This window comes from Monodelphis domestica, chromosome 4 (assembly GCF_027887165.1).
Source record: "Monodelphis domestica isolate mMonDom1 chromosome 4, mMonDom1.pri, whole genome shotgun sequence".
In the NCBI taxonomy this organism is placed as follows: Eukaryota; Metazoa; Chordata; class Mammalia; order Didelphimorphia; family Didelphidae; genus Monodelphis; species Monodelphis domestica.
The window spans coordinates 273,570,031-273,587,443 of record NC_077230.1 but is presented as its reverse complement, the minus strand read 5'-3'; the positions used below and the strand labels follow the sequence as shown (position 1 = coordinate 273,587,443).

At 36.2% G+C, this 17,413-nt stretch overlaps 1 protein-coding gene across 2 annotated transcripts in view; it reads right to left on the bottom strand.

Moving 5' to 3' along the window:
* Window positions 1-2,465: 2,465 nt before the first annotated feature.
* STT3A (STT3 oligosaccharyltransferase complex catalytic subunit A) overlaps window positions 2,466-17,413 on the bottom strand; it is a 28,809-nt gene continuing 13,861 nt past the window's right edge. For both annotated transcript variants that reach the window (XM_001365173.4, XM_007495075.3), the window contains exons 12-18: window positions 11,999-12,154; window positions 10,257-10,445; window positions 9,049-9,165; window positions 8,835-8,937; window positions 4,666-4,854; window positions 4,015-4,130; window positions 2,466-2,747 (exon numbers count right to left, since the gene is read on the bottom strand). In XM_001365173.4, coding sequence (XP_001365210.1) covers window positions 2,709-2,747; window positions 4,015-4,130; window positions 4,666-4,854; window positions 8,835-8,937; window positions 9,049-9,165; window positions 10,257-10,445; window positions 11,999-12,154 — 909 coding nt within the window. In that variant the 3' untranslated portion in view covers window positions 2,466-2,708. The remainder of the gene's footprint in view (window positions 2,748-4,014; window positions 4,131-4,665; window positions 4,855-8,834; window positions 8,938-9,048; window positions 9,166-10,256; window positions 10,446-11,998; window positions 12,155-17,413) is intronic.

The following is a 17,413-nucleotide window of genomic DNA, read 5'->3' as shown; positions in this document are numbered from 1 at the left end:
TTTTAAAAATTCAGGACTGGAATAGCACTGTATAGCAAGATAATCACAAGGAAATCTAGGAACAAAATCAGGGAGGTATGGGGGAGAATATTTGGATGAAGATCAATGCAAAGAGAAACAAGTTATATTTATTTTGGGGCTATATTACAGGCCATCTGAACAAAGATGGAAGTTTAAGGGAATTTTGAGAAAGAGATCACAAGTTCACATGAAAACATAGCAGACTGATCAAAGATTATAGTTATCTGTACTTCTGTACAAGTTATACACCAAAAGTAGAGCACATAATAAGTTCCTGATTTGCTTTAATGAAAATTTCCTCTTTGAAAAGGTGGAAGAGAAATTAACTGGAGAACTTTTATCATAAGCTTCATTTTGATTGACAAAGAACTGGCTGCTAATACATAAACTATGAGTGGGGGAGTAATGAGGAGAAAGGGGAATCATGAATATGAGCCACTACTTTCGAATTTTAAAGGAAGAAAACTGGGCATAATAAAACATGCATGGCAAAAGATTTCACAGAATTCTGAAAGAATAGGTAGGATTCCATGGCCTAAAAATCTATAAACAAGATCAGACCTAGAAGGACAGGGAACTCTAGAGAATGAATGATCCTATAAAAATATGTCAAGGACACTAAAGTTTGAAATGAACTTAGGCTGGTGATGAATGTTAAGTACAACAAGAAAGTGCTTTTTTAAAGTTACTTGGGGTCATGAGAAAGATCAAAAGATAGGAACACAATTTGAGATGGACTGGACAACAAATGGCAGAAGGCAGAATTATCTAAATCTTATTTTGCTCGTTTTCGCCATCAACAGGGATTTTTTTTTAACTTTTAAATTAAATTGTGAAGTTAATTTAAAAAATGGTTGAAAACTAAGATAAAAAGGAAATGACAAGAAAGAATCCAGTTATTTTCAATGAATTCAGGTTATCAGGCCCAAACTATACTTACAGGATACTGAAAGAACCCTTGGATAAGGTGTTTTGAGTTTGTCAGTGATCCTTCAATGGATAAAAGGAAAGGTTACATAGAAGCCTATAAAAGATAGGTAAACATCCCCATTTTCATAAGGATGAATTCTACAATGTATATAGACTGATGAATATGATTTCAAATTTATGCAAATGTCTAGAACATTTTAAAGGCATAAGTGTGAATGTTTTAAAAGGGAAGCAATCACCAAGACCAAGCCTGGCTTGCTATAAGACATCTTTTTATCCAGATTTTAGCAAAGGATTAGGCGAATTCTCTTATGCTAAACTTGTGAATGAGATTGATATAGGCTAGTCAATGATATTATTAGGGACATTCAGAACTGCTTCAAAAGACCAGACTCCAAAACTATCTTTGATAGTTCTTTGTCTTGGAGAGTTTTCTAATGAAATGTTTCAAGGACTTTTCCTTTGCCTCATGACTTAAATGAAGGCATAAATAGCATGATCAGATTCATAGATGACACAAAGCTAGTAGGGCTAGCTAATGCATGAGGGACTAAAGATCCAAAACGATCTCAACAGGCTAGAATAATTGCTTGAATCAAATAAAATTAAATTCATTAGACACAAACTAAAAGTCTTATACTTCAGGTTTTTAAAAAGTGACCTTCACAAATACAGGATATAAGAGGCATGGCTAGCCAACAATTTGTGTGCAAAAGATCTGAAGGTAAACTCAATATGAGTCAACAGTGTGACAAGGCAGCCACAAAGGCTAATTTTATCTTGGGCTGCATGTTAAGAGGCAAAGTATCCAGAATAGGAAAGGAAGGCAAGAGTCCTGCTAAACTCTGACTGAGTCACATTAGATCTACAATATATACTCAATTCTGGGCAAAAAATTTAAGGACTCTGGAATTCACCTGGAGAATATTCAGAAGGTGAATCAAGATGATGAAAGCTATTGTAGGAACAATTGAAGGAACCAGGGATATTTAACCTGAAGAAGAGATGACTTAAAGGAACATGATAATTCAAGTATCTGAACGCCTATAATACCAAAGATGAATTAGAATTGTTTTTCTTGGCCCCAGAACTTGGAACAATGGGTTACAGAAAAGTCAATTTAGGCTCAAAGTGAAGAAAAACTTCCTAACAATTAGAGCTAACCAAAAATAGAATGGGCTGCCTTTGGAGGTAGTATGTTTCCCTTTATTAATGGTCTTCAAGTGAAGGAAGGTTAGATGACTACTTGTTGGGGATTTAGAGAGGGAATTCCTGTATATATACACATTTTGGACTAGATGGCCTCTGACATCCCATCCAACTCTTAGATTTTGTGAAGTACCTGATCTAGTCCATGGCAGTTTGGCTGACTTGAGAGAGAAGGAAATGGCTTTACCCTCTATTTAGTTGAGGAATCTCTGTGCAAGTATCAGCTTTAACATCCTTCTCTCAAAGCAATGAGAATGTCTGCCTGTTTTGTGTCAGTCACATTAAGTCAAACCAAATAAGACACATTTAAAAATTTTTCTTCCCCCTTTAATTGACATGGTAAAGCCATGACATATTTCATTTGGTAACCTGCTTATAATTATAAAAATCATTCCACCTGGCCCGGTCTATATTGCCCAGGGCAAAATTTCCAGGCAATTTCAATCCCATTCTGCCCTGTTCTTACAAACTGCATATAAAAACAATGTCTGCGGCATCCTAGGTGAAGACAAATTCAGTGCGAAGCATACTGGAGGTGAAGATGATGATTATGTCCTTGACAAGCCTCTATTGTCCAGGTCCTTTACCTGTAAGATAAATTAGATGCTTCAGCCCTTTGCAAGATCTGTTAAAATCAGGGAACATCATTATTCAACAAAAACTATTAGGAAAACTAGGAAGTAGTCTGGCAGAAACTAGGTATATATTAACATACCACACCATATACCAAGGTAAATTTCAAATGAATAAAGACATATTGATATAAATAAATTAGAAGAGGATGAAGACATTATTTATAGATAATGAATCACATCTATGAATAGAGGAAAAGTTAAGGACCAAACAAGATTCATGAGGTAAAAAAATTGTGATTACCTAAAATTAAAAACTTTCTGTACAAACAAAACCAATGCAACTAAAATTTATAAGAACAGTCATTTTTCAGTTGACAGAATATGGTGGCAGTTTTCAGAAAAAGAAATCCAAGCTACCAATGGTATTATGAAAAAAATGCTCTAAATCACTAATATTTGAAGAAATGCAAATTATAACAACTCTGAGGTACCTCAGAGATTACACTCATCAGATTGGCAAAGTTGACAAAAAAAGGAAAATGACAAATGCAAGAGGTGCAGTTTGTCCAACTATTACAAAAAGCAATTTGGAACTATGCCCAAAAAGCTATTCAACTGTGCATATGGGAACAGCTGGGTGGCTCAGTAGATTGACAGTCAGTCCTAGAGAAGGAAGGTCCTAGGTTCAAAACTGAATTCAGACCCTTCCTAGCTGTGTGACCCTGGGCAAGTCACTTAATCCCCACTGCCTTGCCCTTATCGCTCTTCTGCCTTGGAACCAATACAAAGCATTGATTCCAGGATGAAAGGTAAGGGTTTAAAAAAATATGCTGCAAGAAATCTCTAAAGCACAGGAAGATTTTTTTCTATTCAACTGTTATCACAAATAAAATTATATACACACATTTGTAAAATGCATGTATACATACACTTACATACATACATACACACACACGAATGTATGGAGATTCTGATTCAGTTATATGTTCTAATGAGGAAGGTTCTGCCCATCAAAACCAGGGATTAATTCCAAAAAATACGGGAGTTAGTGATGACAAAGAAGCAGAACTAGGAAAGACCTTAGGAACGATCTAGTCTAACTGTATCATTTTACAGATAAGGAAAGTGAAGCCTACAAAAAAAGGTTAAGTCATTTGCCCCAAAATCACACTAAGTACCACACTAAGTACTAAGTACCAGGATTCAAACTCAGAATTTTCTAAGCCTAAAGACAAATCCAGTGCTTTTCCCCATAAGCAACACTGTAGCATATACTTACCTTGTATATCCTGACAAGCCAATGTTCTGTGGTATATGCTTCTTCTAGGACATCAAGCTCAAAATCTTTGTTACCAATCTCAGCATTTCTGACCCTATCATAACCAGGTGGACGCTCTAGGAAGGGGATAAAAAAAAAGAGACATACACCATTATTTATGGTTAAAGAAGATGGCTACTGGAGTATATGTTAATAAAAATTGTGATGGGCAAAGAATGAAAAGGAGGTATTATAGAACATATTCTCTCTACAAAAAGAAATCTAGCAGAGTAAAGAGCTCATCCTTTCTCAAAGACAAACAAAAGGCTGACCTTTAGTCCCCTTGAAGAATTATAAAATTAATGAGGGTCAAGTAACTAGGAAGACAGAACATGCTAATATTCAAAATAGTGTATGAGAAACTCAGGTAGGGGTCTAAATGGCATTCTTAGCACCAAAGTTTTCTTTAGTAGAAGAAGAGATTTCAATGGTTAGGCCCCTAAACCCAATGGAGAACTTTTTTTCTTGTATAGCAGTAAAATATGCAAAGTTAAGAGATGATTTTATGGCTATAACAAGTTTCCCTCAAAGAAACAGACTTCAGAAGTTGTAGCCCTTGTCCTATTCCAGCCCATATCATTCCCATTCTTTACCACACTGCCTTTTACTCACTGGCTTCTGTGTAGACCTGTCCAAAGCGGTAATAACACATCTTGTACATGAGACAGTTAAGGAGCACTGGAGAACCTTCTCGATCAACACGGAACTCTCCAGTTGGAGTATAGTAGTCATGCTCTTTGATGTGCTTGCCTGTGTCTGTGCTTCCCCCAATTCTGACCATCCACAGAAACTTGTTAATGTCTACAAAACATAATGAAACCATTTTTTTCACACTGATGTCAAAACTAGACAAATAAATTCTCATAAATGTCCCTATTTCCAAAGAAATTTCCTCTTGTGATCAAAAGGTATTTTTTCTTGTCAGGGATTAATTATCTAATTCTAACCAGCATACCAAGCAGTAGAGGAGAGAAGGGGAAGATAAGACACTATGTTTACTGTTCTATCAGAAGACTTTTCCCATCACATTTGAGACAACAAATCCCAAAAATGACAACCTTCAACTGGCACTGAGGAAGAGCACATAATGGGGCAATAACTAACTACAGGCCCCTAGGAGATATAGGGCAGATAACTGGCTACTCGGATCTTTGCCTTGTCAGCCACAAAACCTAAAACTGGTTTAAAAAATACACATGTACGATGACCATTGACAAAGTATATACATCAGAAACGATTCTCAAGTTCTTACCCTATCAAGTGAAGCCATTTCATCACCCTTGATGTTGTCCCCTTTGCCAAACACACCAAAACACAGGATTTAGGGATTAATTTTGGCAAAAAGGTTAGTTTGGAAGTGTTCTACTGACATTAGAAAAACTGTGCTGCTTCCTAAGGAGTGCACATGTCTTTAGGTGGGCAATATAACATTCATGTCTACATCACCATTTCTATATTGTGGAGGAAAAACTGGGGCACAAAAAGGTAATTTGTACTGATTGTGCAGTCAGGAACAAAGCTAACTATAGAATTCCAGAGTCCTGAATCCCATTCTCTAGGTATTATTAGACCAACAGTCCATAGGACCCTGGGGTTGTAACTACCTGTCTGGTAGTCCCTAGTGTAGAAGCCTGAGGTATTTTAGGGATGGGAGGGTGGACAGGATCAGGGACAATAGAGAGGATAGTCCACTAATCAAAGATGAACTTCCAGTAGTCTAAAAAAAGGAAAAGTGTGAAATATGGTCTCATATCACACTATTTCATATTGCTCAGAGAATCTAGACTCTGATCACATTTTTATTTTGTTGTGTGACCTGTAGGTCAGCTAGACAATATATATTTCATAGAAAATTAACAATAATGAAATTGAGGGATGTGAGATTTAAAATGGTTGAGGTCTTAAACTGTAGTGATTAAAATAGTGGAAGATATAAATTGTTATAGATATAAGAGAGGGTGAGTAAATTTGACTGCAGAAATATGTTTCACTACAGTGTCTTGGGTTTAAAATCAAATATAAGGTGGTCGCCAGGGAAATATTCCCAATTATTCAAATACCCAAGTCAATTGGGTTTTATAGAGATTTTAATTAACAATACAATGAGTAATCAAAGAAAGAGAGAGAGAGTAAGAAAGGAATAAGTATGAAGGGCCTCAAGCCAATATGGCCTAGACCTGAGCCTTAAGAGAGGAATCAGTCAGTTTTTTATAACTCACCATAAGGTCTGTCTAAGTAAGGATTTCTAATGACACCAGGCCAGCAGCATCTCAGCTGCTTTCACCAGCTCCCTCCTCCATCTGAATGTTTCAGAATCAGTCTCCTCAGAATGAGTCTCTCCAATCTGAATGTTTCAAAATGACTTCCCAGCTCTTCCCTGAGCTCTTATTTTTAAGGGCAAAATCTCCTCTGTCACCTCCCCTAAGTCCTTACATCTACCAATCACTGTAGATGTTTCTAAAGGACCGCCCATTTTTAGTCCACACCTAAGAAGGTGTAGATTTTTGAGTAATTCACACCAGGAAAGCTCTGAGTAAGTTTTCCAGTTCTTTGTTCCTTGTAAATTCACAAGTTGCTTGACCTTTATAGGTACTTAGCTTAAGAAAAATATGGGTTTAAGTACTTTTCATTGTTCAGAAAAGAGTTTACAACTTTATCTTCCCCTAGGGTAGACCCAAGTAGGTAAAGTAGAATTTTTCACATTCCTGCTTTAAGTAGTGTTCACTGCCCAAATGGGGAATGGTCTTAATTCAATCTTATAAAGAGGGTCTGGGAAATTTTAAGGTTTACAGGGAGAACTGAGCTTGCAGAGGTTCGATATTTTCCATGACAGACATTGAAAGGAATATTTAAAATATAGATGCAGGGATATTTAGGATAAGATAACGATATTTAAGAAACAATATCATAATAAGAGGCATAATTATAAAGGAATTAGACAAACTACCAAGAAGTAAACACCTGAATGATTGTTATTTCCTTTAAAAAGAAGTCTAATACATTTATTCCAATGGTGCTGCCAATATGCTAAACACCTCTGGAATTCTTCTTTTGGAAGTGTCTACAGAGACTGTCACCTCTTTTGAACAATCTTTATGGTACCAAATCTTAATCACAAGAGTGATTTGATTTTGTAAAATAATAAAAAAATCACATGAGGTTGAGTCTGATGAATAAGGTGAGTGACCAGATGGGATATGATTATATTTGGCCAAAAACTTTCACAGAACATAACACTGAGCTGGAGTACTATTATGTTGAAAAATTCTATCACTGACCTATAAACTGTTTTCTTTATCATCCCACAAATTCATTCAAATCCTTTAGAATTTCTAGATTATAAGTTTAACTGGTCACAAGACACAAAATCTACATGAACGATACCAATAAAATAAAAGAAACAAATCTACATTATCACCCCCTAGGAATTCGACTTGGACACTTTCTTGAGTTGGAATTTTCCACTGCAGACTTTGACACTTTACTTTTGGATAATGTTGTGACATACTTCATCACCAGTTATTATTTTCCTCAAAAAAAGCATTAAGTATGTCAAACTTTACTTGAAAGATAAATCTTTGTTTCTGTTCATCAGTCCAAATACATAGCACAATCTGTGGAAATTTTCTTGCAAAACAAGTCTGCTCCTTTAACTAAAGATAATTTTGTAGCCACCACTCTCACTGTTAATCATTTATTTGAAAACCAAACTTTTGACCTTTTTAACATTTTTGTCACTCCTATAAGGATGGCTGCTTCATGCAATATCAATATCACATTCTCCCCACCTCCAAATTTTTTATATCAGTTAAAGGCCTTTGATCTTGATCTTCTATTTCCAGATTTTCTTTTATTTTGCTAAGTGTCTTATCTGCAGATATCTTTATATTCTTTGTATTAAGAGATACTAATTTTAAACACATAAAAATATGTATTTCTATTTGGAAAGACAAACCCAACAATGACTTACTTTAAGTTCTTAATTATTACTGTTAAAAGCTGCAACATGCTATTTCATGTCCCTTCTGTGATGATCTTTCCTCTATTTCTACACACTCCCTAAAGAAAATCTCATTACTATGTAGTCACATCTAATATAGTACATGAAACCTGAAGGGCAACTAATTGATCTCTAAGACCCTCCCAGCACTAAGTTTAATCTTGTGTTCTATGTCAATGCCTCTTGCATTAGGAAGCAGGAATCATCAATAATGTGAACTATCTTAAGAACACAAAATATGGCCTGATAATGTGTATTTAAGTAAGATAGGATTATCCCAGCAGCTATGTAATCTCTTTGACATCAAATACAATGGATATACAAATACATACATCAGTTGTTGCTCATTGGGAAAGATATAACTCCCTCTAGGATGGCAAGAATCTACGGTCAAGAATAGAGACTACTGTTTAGAGTAAAAGAAAACTAATCATTTACTCCATTCTCATAAGGCACCTGAATAATTTGGGAGTATGGAGCTCCCAATACAAGTTATGTAGTCAGTTTTAGTATGATAGGCCTAAAAAAAAAAATCACCATTTGAACTCATGGTTTCAGTTTCACTATATATTCAACTGGTTATTATTTTATATACTGAAGCAAACACTAAGTAGCAAGCCTTTGGCTCCAAATGATCAGCCTTTTTTCTAAACAACATAGGGCCAAGAGGAATTATTAGTGAGGGACAAAAAAATATAAGCTTGAATTTAGAAGTCCTCTTTAGGAATTATTTACTGTGTCTGCTCAGTGAAATCATCCATAAGATTATCAGGGACATTACCATCAGAAGAATATCCAGTGAGGCCACCAAATATAACCAGCACATAACTGACATCAAGCTCTCTCATGATCTCATAGGCCTTCTCTTCTGTGGATGCCATAGCCTAGAAGAATACAGAGATATCTCAGTTCAGTTCAAAGTAATACTGACTTATGTAAGAAATATTTCCTACCAGGACTCATATTCAGAATGCATGAAGAGTCTCTCTACTTACCTGCCCTACTCGAGAAATATGAGTATTGTTCCAGGTGTTGTTGTCCACTAGAATTGTCCTATTTGCCATAGCTGTGATCTGGTAGCCATAATCCCACCATGACATGATCTTTGCATCCTGGAAAGGTGGTAAAAAGCAACATTAGAAACTAGGTTCCTGCTTTCATGTATGCTATTAGGGATGAAGGAAAGTGAAAGGAAAGAAGGCATCTTTTACCCACAAATGAAAGTAAAATGGTATCCAATTAATTAATCTAATAAGAGTACAGTATTCCTGACCTAAAATAAACCTTAGACAACTAACTCAACATTTTCATGTAACCATGCCCATCTCCCTCAGATCTTCAGCCAAACTCATTTTCTACTAGGGAAATAATTTACTGAATAAATAACAATGGCAGCATTGTTACAAAAAGAATGATGCATAGGAGAAAGACAACCAGGGGTTGAATGTTGGCAGGATGAAGAATATGAAAATCAAACATTTATCAATCACTCAGTTGAAGTCAGGCACTGTGCTAGACGCTAAGAATACAAAAAATTAATAATTAAATGTGATCCTGCACTCAAAAACCTGACAAACTGGGGAGATAAAAGTTAGGGAAACAAATAACAACTGTTCCTTTAATCTATATAGCACCTCCACTTTTAAATTAGAATGTGGGAATTGAAAGGAAAAGGTACAAAATGTTATAAGAAAACATTAAAAAAAAAAGAAAACTTGGGGAACTGGGGAAAAGAGACTAGAAAGGACAAGAATGCTGTTGTCAAACAGTAGAAAGGCAGGTGTGTGGGAGAGACTAAACAAAGAGCAAAGTTAAATTCTACATTCACTTGGTATCTCACAGTATTATCAGAATCAAGTCCAACTCAATGACCAACTCAATTTTTTTAATCTACAAATTATAGGATTGAGATAGATTAGAGGTTACTAAACTTTTTTGTGTGGCATGGACCCCTTTTGCAGTCAAGGGAAGTCTAAAACCCCTATATTTTTAAATGCATAACATAAAATAAGTAAGGTTGCAATTATCAAAATATTTTTATAATAAATCTGTAGATTCCTGATTAAAAACCTCTGTAGTAAATTACTTCTAAAGTCCTTCCAACCATAATAATCTATAATCTTATTCAGTCAGAACTTAGTGCAGCTGGAAATTGCTACCCTCATCATCAAACCAACTTTCCCATCCTTTTAACTCTCTTTACCTCTGGTGTGTTGTGCCTAAGCCAGTAGTACGCTTCTCTGAAGTCATCAAATATGATCCTGCTTCCATCTCCACCTCGTGCAGAAAGCACAATAGAGGGAGAAGAGTAGGCTTCACTGGTGACCCATGTTGAATGAAAAGTATAGGTGATGAGAAAAAAAGCCATGACCAAGATCATTCCACTTGCAACCTAAGGAAGAAATAAGTCCCATAAAAGACATCACCCAAAGTTTCTCACTATTCATTTCTCAAACTGTGCTCTTTATCACAGCATTTCTTACACAATTAAACTTGTATGCTAGATGAACCAAAACAAGAACTGAATTAAATCTCAAAGTACAAAAAACTGTATCTCTTCTGGGATAAGACAGAAAGGAAATTCCAGAGATGAATGCTACCATAGAAATACCCCCAAAATAATTAAAATTCTAGAGATTGTGGAAAGATAAGCACACAAATTCAGATTCAGTGTTGACAGATATATAAACTGGTCCTACCATTCTGGAAAGCAATCCCAAATTATACTAAGATATTAAAATGTCCACACTCTTTAACTCTAAGATCCACCATTATGGCATCTACTCCAGAAAAGGTCAGTGACAAAAAGAAAAAACTTTTTGTAGTACTGATATATTTTGGTTTTTATAAAGTCTTTTTTTTGTATTAGTAAAGCACTAGAAATAAGGCAGATCCTCATCAAATGAAAAATGGCTAAACAAAATGTGGTTCCATGAATATAATGGAATATTACTGTTTGCTATAAAAAATTAATATTAAGAATACAAAGAAGCACAGGAAAACCAATGAGCATTTATACAAACTAAAATAAGCAGCATCAAGAAAACAACATACAGGGGGCAGCTGTGTAGCTCAGTGGATTTAGAGCCAGGCCTAGAGACAGTAGGTCCTAGGTTCAAATCTGACCTCAGACATTTCCCAGCTGTGTGACCCTGGGAAAGTCACTTAACCCCCATTGCCTAGCCCTTACCACTCTTCTGCCTTGGAACCTTGGAATACACAGTATTGGTTCCAAGACAGAAGGTAAGGGTTTTAAATTAAAAAAGAAAAGAAAAGAAAAGAAAAGAAAAGAAAACAACATACACAATGACTATAACAGTTCAAATGAAATATCAATAGACAACAATCAATATTGAACACTTTGAAATCAGAGTAACAAAGCTTAGCCCCAAAGAAGAGATATGAGAAGACATCATTCCTTGAACTTTGTGGAGGCAGAAGATTATGGGTGTGGGATACTGCATATAATGTTCGTATTCTAGGAGAGCTGATATTATTAAATTGGGCTTTTTGTTCACTTCTTTTATTCTTTGTTATAAAGGATGGCTCACTGGGAGTTGGAGAAAGAGTATATTAGAAAATGTAGGTCATCTAAAAGATAGCAATAAATAATGTTTTTAAATTTTTAAATAAATTCCATTTATATAATTCTGGAAGACAAAAAATAGAAGCAACAGCTTCTTAATTCCATCTGTGATAAAAATGAAAACAACTCATTTATATAGTGCTTTAATTACCATAACAATAAGAAACCAAATTATGTAAGGTTTTATAAATACACTTAGAATTACAGAGACTGCTGGTAAAGACTGGCAAGCATCTGTTATACTATCTTTCTATGATTCCTACCAGCTAGCAATTATGCCATTGATCAAGTGGTCCTATGCTGCCTATAAACCCCATCTAACCAATTCCAACACATTCTACTCACTAGTCAATGTTTACCTCATTCTTGATAGGATAGGTAGAGTCCTGTTGCTTCTTGTTCTTCTTATCTGGGCGACTAATATCCAGGTTTTTCATGTAGGTAGAGAGGACCTGGGAGACCCCAATGCCAGAAAGAATGCACATCACAGGGGCAAGAACTAGCATCAGACGTACCTACAAAGGAGAAAGGAAGCATAACTGATAAACTCATCATCTCCACAAGTATGTAAAATTCTTTCTCAAGTTCTCTCATAATTCTATAAATCTATAAGCTATCTAACACCAATCAATCATCAACAATTATTTATTAAGGGTTTACTACATGCCAAATGCTACAAAAGCTAGAAATAGAAAGATAAAAATGAAAGTCTCTACTTTCAAGGAACTAACATTTCATTAGGAAAAATAACACATATACATGTAAGTATATATAAAAATATTATATCCAAAGGAAATACAAGTTAATTTCAGCTGAGAGACACTAGCAAGAGAGGTGTGTGTTGAGGATGGAAGACAAAGGAAATCATTAAGGATTTCATGTACACAGACCTTTGAAGGAAGCCAGAAGTTCTAGGAGGCAGAAGTGAGAAAGAAGTGCATTCCAGACTTGGGGGACAATCAGTACAAAAACAGAGATGATAAGAGATAGAATACCATGAGTGAGGAACAGCAAGGTCAGTCTGACTGAACCATCAACTGCATGAAGGGAAGTAATATATAAGTTTGGAAAGGTACATGAAGCACAATTGTGAAGAACTTTAGATGCCAAAAAAGAAGAATGTATATTTGATCCCAGAAGCAAAAGGAAGCCACTGCAGCTTTTTGCTCAAGGGAGTAATGTGGTCAGACTTGTCCTTTAAAAACATCACCTTGGCAGCAGAGTCAAGCAAAGACTAGAGAGGGGGAAATATTGAAGCAGGGAGATATTAAGAGGCTTTTACAGGGAGCAGCTAGGTGGCTCAATATTCAAATGTGGCCTTGGACACTTCCTAGCTGTGTAACCCTGGACAAGTCACTTAACCTGCACTTCCTAGCCCTTGCCACTCTACTGCCTTGGAAATAATAAACAATATTGATTCTAAGACATAAGGTAAGGTTTTGGTTTTCTTTAAGGCTATTTATTACAAGAGTCTAGGTGAGAGGTAATAAGAGCCTTGAACCAGAGTGGGTTGGCTATCAGAAAAGAAGTGGTCAAATGTGAAAGATGCCATGAGGTAATGTTAACAAGACTTGCCTAACCTTATAGGAGGCATGAGGGTGAATAAGGTATTAAGAATGACTCTAAGATAAGAATACCCAAAATATTTAGCTAATGAGCTACTTAAGACCAAAAGAAATTCTCCAAAAGATAAGTGGTCAAAGAATGTGAACAAATAGTACTAAAAAGAATTGCAAACTATTAACAACCCTATGAAAGAATGCTCCAAGTAATTAATAATAAAAAAATTGCATATCAAAACAACCCTAAGGTTTCACTGCACCCCATACACCACAGCAAATTGGCAAAAATTACAAAAAAGAAATATGATCAATGTTGGAGGAATAAAGAAAGACTGATAAACTAATATCCGTTGGTGGAGCTATGAATTATTATAAGCAATCTGAAAAGCAATTTGGAATTATGCAAATAAAGTGGCTAAAATAGTTCAACTCTGACCCAGAGATTCTACTAGTGGGCATATACCCAGTAACAAAAGAGAATTCCATATACACCAAAATATTTATAGCAGCATTTTTAGTGGTAATAAAGAACTGGACACAAAGTAGATGCACACTATCATTTGGGGGGGAAAGCTAAACAAATTGTGGTACATGAATGTAACAAAGTATAACTAACTGTGCCATAAGAAATGATAGATATAATGAATGCAGAGAAGCATAAAGGCTACACAAATTGCTACAAAGTGAAGCAAGCAGAACCAAGAAAATAATATATACAATGACAACAATGTAAATGGAAAAAAACTGTTGTTTTTTTTTTACCAGCAAGCATGTAAAAATGAATATAGCAAAATTTCAGAGAACAAGTTTGACTCCAAAACAGAGACAGGAAAAGATATTTCCCCTACACCCTGGAGGTGAGAGAGGGGGATCAAGGTCCTTATGTGTAGACTATTGCATATATCATTGGATTTTTTAATGTATGGATCAATTTTGCTGATTTGCTTTTTTTTTTAATTATTTGTCATAAGAGACGAGTCTCTGGGAGAGGGAAGGAACAGAGAGGGGATTATGTGATATAAAAATAAAAAGCATCAATAACAATTTTTTAAAAAAGAAAATGACCCCAAGATTGCAAACCTGAGTGACTGAAAGGATGGTGCCCTTGACATAAACAGGATAAACCAAGGTGACTAGTTAATCTTCATGAATCCCCAGAAATATCACATCCTGATTTCCAAGAGATTAAAAGGTAACTTGCCCTAAAAAGTGCCTTCCTCCAGAGGAAATCTTTGGAGAGAACCTATTCTTTGACACAAGGCTTGAGAAAAATCTATGACAAAAAGTAAGGAGCTAACATTAACAAACTCATCATGCCACCCCACATCACGTAAGTGTGATTTTTGAAGAATATCTGCAAAAAACAGAGACACTAACCCTTTCATTATCATTGAACTAGGAAAAGGGTGATTAAAAATTAGTAATACCATAACCTTCCATTACCACTAATTTAGGACCTGGGGCAGAGCTGTTTTCATTTCTTAGGGATGTTGAGGAAACTGCCTAAGAGTCAGCAAATTCCCACTTCCAGTTTGAAATAGTTTGGAATTGAAGGCAGCATTGGCAAGAATTTTTTCTCTTGTCACCATTACCTACTCCCTCAAGCCTATCCCACCCCAAACCCTATCTCTCAAGTCTCTATTCTTCTGGAACCCCTACTCTATCAATGATGAATTTCTTTTCATATTAGACTACTTCTTTTCACTCCATTTTTCTTTTCTTTTTTTTTTAAACCCTTACCTTCCATCTTGGAGTCAATACTGTGTATTGGCTCCAAGGCAGAAGAGTGGTAAGGGCTAGGCAATGGGGGTCAAGTGACTTGCCCAGGGTCACACAGCTGGGAAGTGTCTGAGGCCGGATTTGAACATGGGACGTCCGGTCTCTAGGCCTGGCTCTCAATCCACTGAGCCACCCAGCTGCCCCCACTCCATTTTTCTTAATAACAGAAACCCAGTTCTCTTCACTGTAGACACTGCATCCTAGAGCCACTTATAATGGATGTCCTTTCTTCTCTCATGCTCCCCAAAACATTGGTCCAGGAAGGCATAGATATATTCCTTACTCAATTTCCTTTCTAGACCCTCTGTGTCAACATTCAGTCACCACTCCCTCTATCTATGTCACCCTACCTAAACCAAATTTACTCTTATCAATTGGCTCCCAGGCACTCTCCCTTCTTAAGGAATTCAGCAACTAGACCATAGTCTTCCTCTATACCACAACTTTTGCCCTCATATAACAAACATGCTGATGTCACCTCAATCACTCTGGCCTGGTCCTCAGTTCATCAACCATCCGAACTTGTATAACCCAGTTTTCATTCATCTTAGTCACATACAAGAATAGTCATAATCTTCATCGCACCAGTCATCCTTCATTCTCCAGTCTTAGTCACCACACCACTACCCAGGAATCCTTCCTGCCCATACCTCCATTTCTCACTTCTCAACTCCCCTTTAATGTTATTTTTCCCTCATTAAAATGTAAGCTCCTTAAGGCAGGAACTTAGGGGTTTTTTGGCTTCCATTTGTATTCCCAGCACTTACTACAGTGCCTGAAACAGAGTTAGTACTTGATAAATACTTGTTGATGGACTGACCCATCTATCCCCTCAACCTATCAACTTACAGTTTAGCCAAACTCCCAAGAAAAACTTGTCTTCACTTGTTGCCTCTACTTTCTCACCTCCACCCATTTTTCAACTCCTTGCAATCTGGCTTCTAACCCACTAGTCAACTGAAATTGCTTCCACCAAGATTACCAGCAATCTTAGTGGCTAAATCTAATAGCCTTTACTCAGGCCTCATCATTCTTGATATCTCTATAGTGCTGAATGCTATTTATCACCCTTAACCCCCATTTCAATAATCTCTCCTCCCTCTACTTTCATGATTACTCTTTTGGAGTTATCTTCCTACCTGTCTGATGACTCTTATTCTCAGTCTTTGTAGGATCTTCTTTTGTCCCCTAAGTAAGAGTATTCTCCTGGGCTTTGTCCTGAGCCCTCTTCTCACTCTACACTCTCTGTAATCTTATATATGTATTTGTTGCCTCCCCCATTATAACCTAAGCTCCTTGGGAACAGGAATTATTTCATTCTTTGTATTTGTATCCCTAGCACAATGTACAGTGCATAGTAGGTGCTTTAATAAATGCTTCTTTATTAATTGTTCAATTATTTCTACACAGATAACCTCCAAACCTAAATTTCTAACTCTCATCTCTCAAATTCTAAGTTCTTCATCAATAACTACCTGCTAAATAGCTTCATCTATATTAAATGTTCCATAGTATCTCAAACTTAGAACATCCAAAACAAAAATCACTAGCTTCCTCCTAATTGCCCTGTCAAGGACACAAACATTCTCCTAATCACCCAAATTTACCTTAGACTCCTTCAACTCTTTACTTCCCCTCATCCATTCAGTCACTCACATTTGTCCTTTTATCTCTAATAAAACACACACACACACACACACACACACACGCAATGTATACTCACATCACTTCTATCCTAGACATCTGCAAGAAATTCCTATGTGGTCTCCCTGCACCCAATTCACTTTCACACTGCTGCCAAAATAACCTTCCTAAAACATAAGTCTGAACAGATCATGCCTGACAAGAAATTTAAATAGCTCTCTACTGCCTACAAAATCTAGTGCAAACATTTTTGTTCAGCAATGAAAATGTTTCAGGCTGTCTCCAATTCACTTTTCTAGACTTACTTCACCATGCCCCTTCCCCTCTCCACCCGCATGCATTTTATGTTCTAGTAAAACTGGTCTGTTTCTCTGTGACATTCTCTCCTTATCTTTGAACCTTTAACAAAGATTCCCCATGAAAGGCATATTCTCTATCCTCATCACTGTGTCAGTATCCCCAACTTCTTTCAAGGCTCAGCTCAGGTGCCACATAGAATATATCTTTCCTGATTCCTCCACCTAAGAGTTCTCCACACAATCTCAAGTCACTTCTGCTAAAATTATTCTGTATATCATTGTATTTACTTTCTGAGTTCATCTTGCATCCTATCAAAAGAATATAAGCTTCCTGAGAGCAGAAACTGTTTTGTTCTTATATCCTTAATGCCTAACACAATGCCTTGCAGATAGTAAATTAACACATACATGTTGAATGGAATCATGAATCCAAGAAAGTAATGGGATCACTGGAATATGTTGGTTCCTATAGGAACATTTATGGACGGGA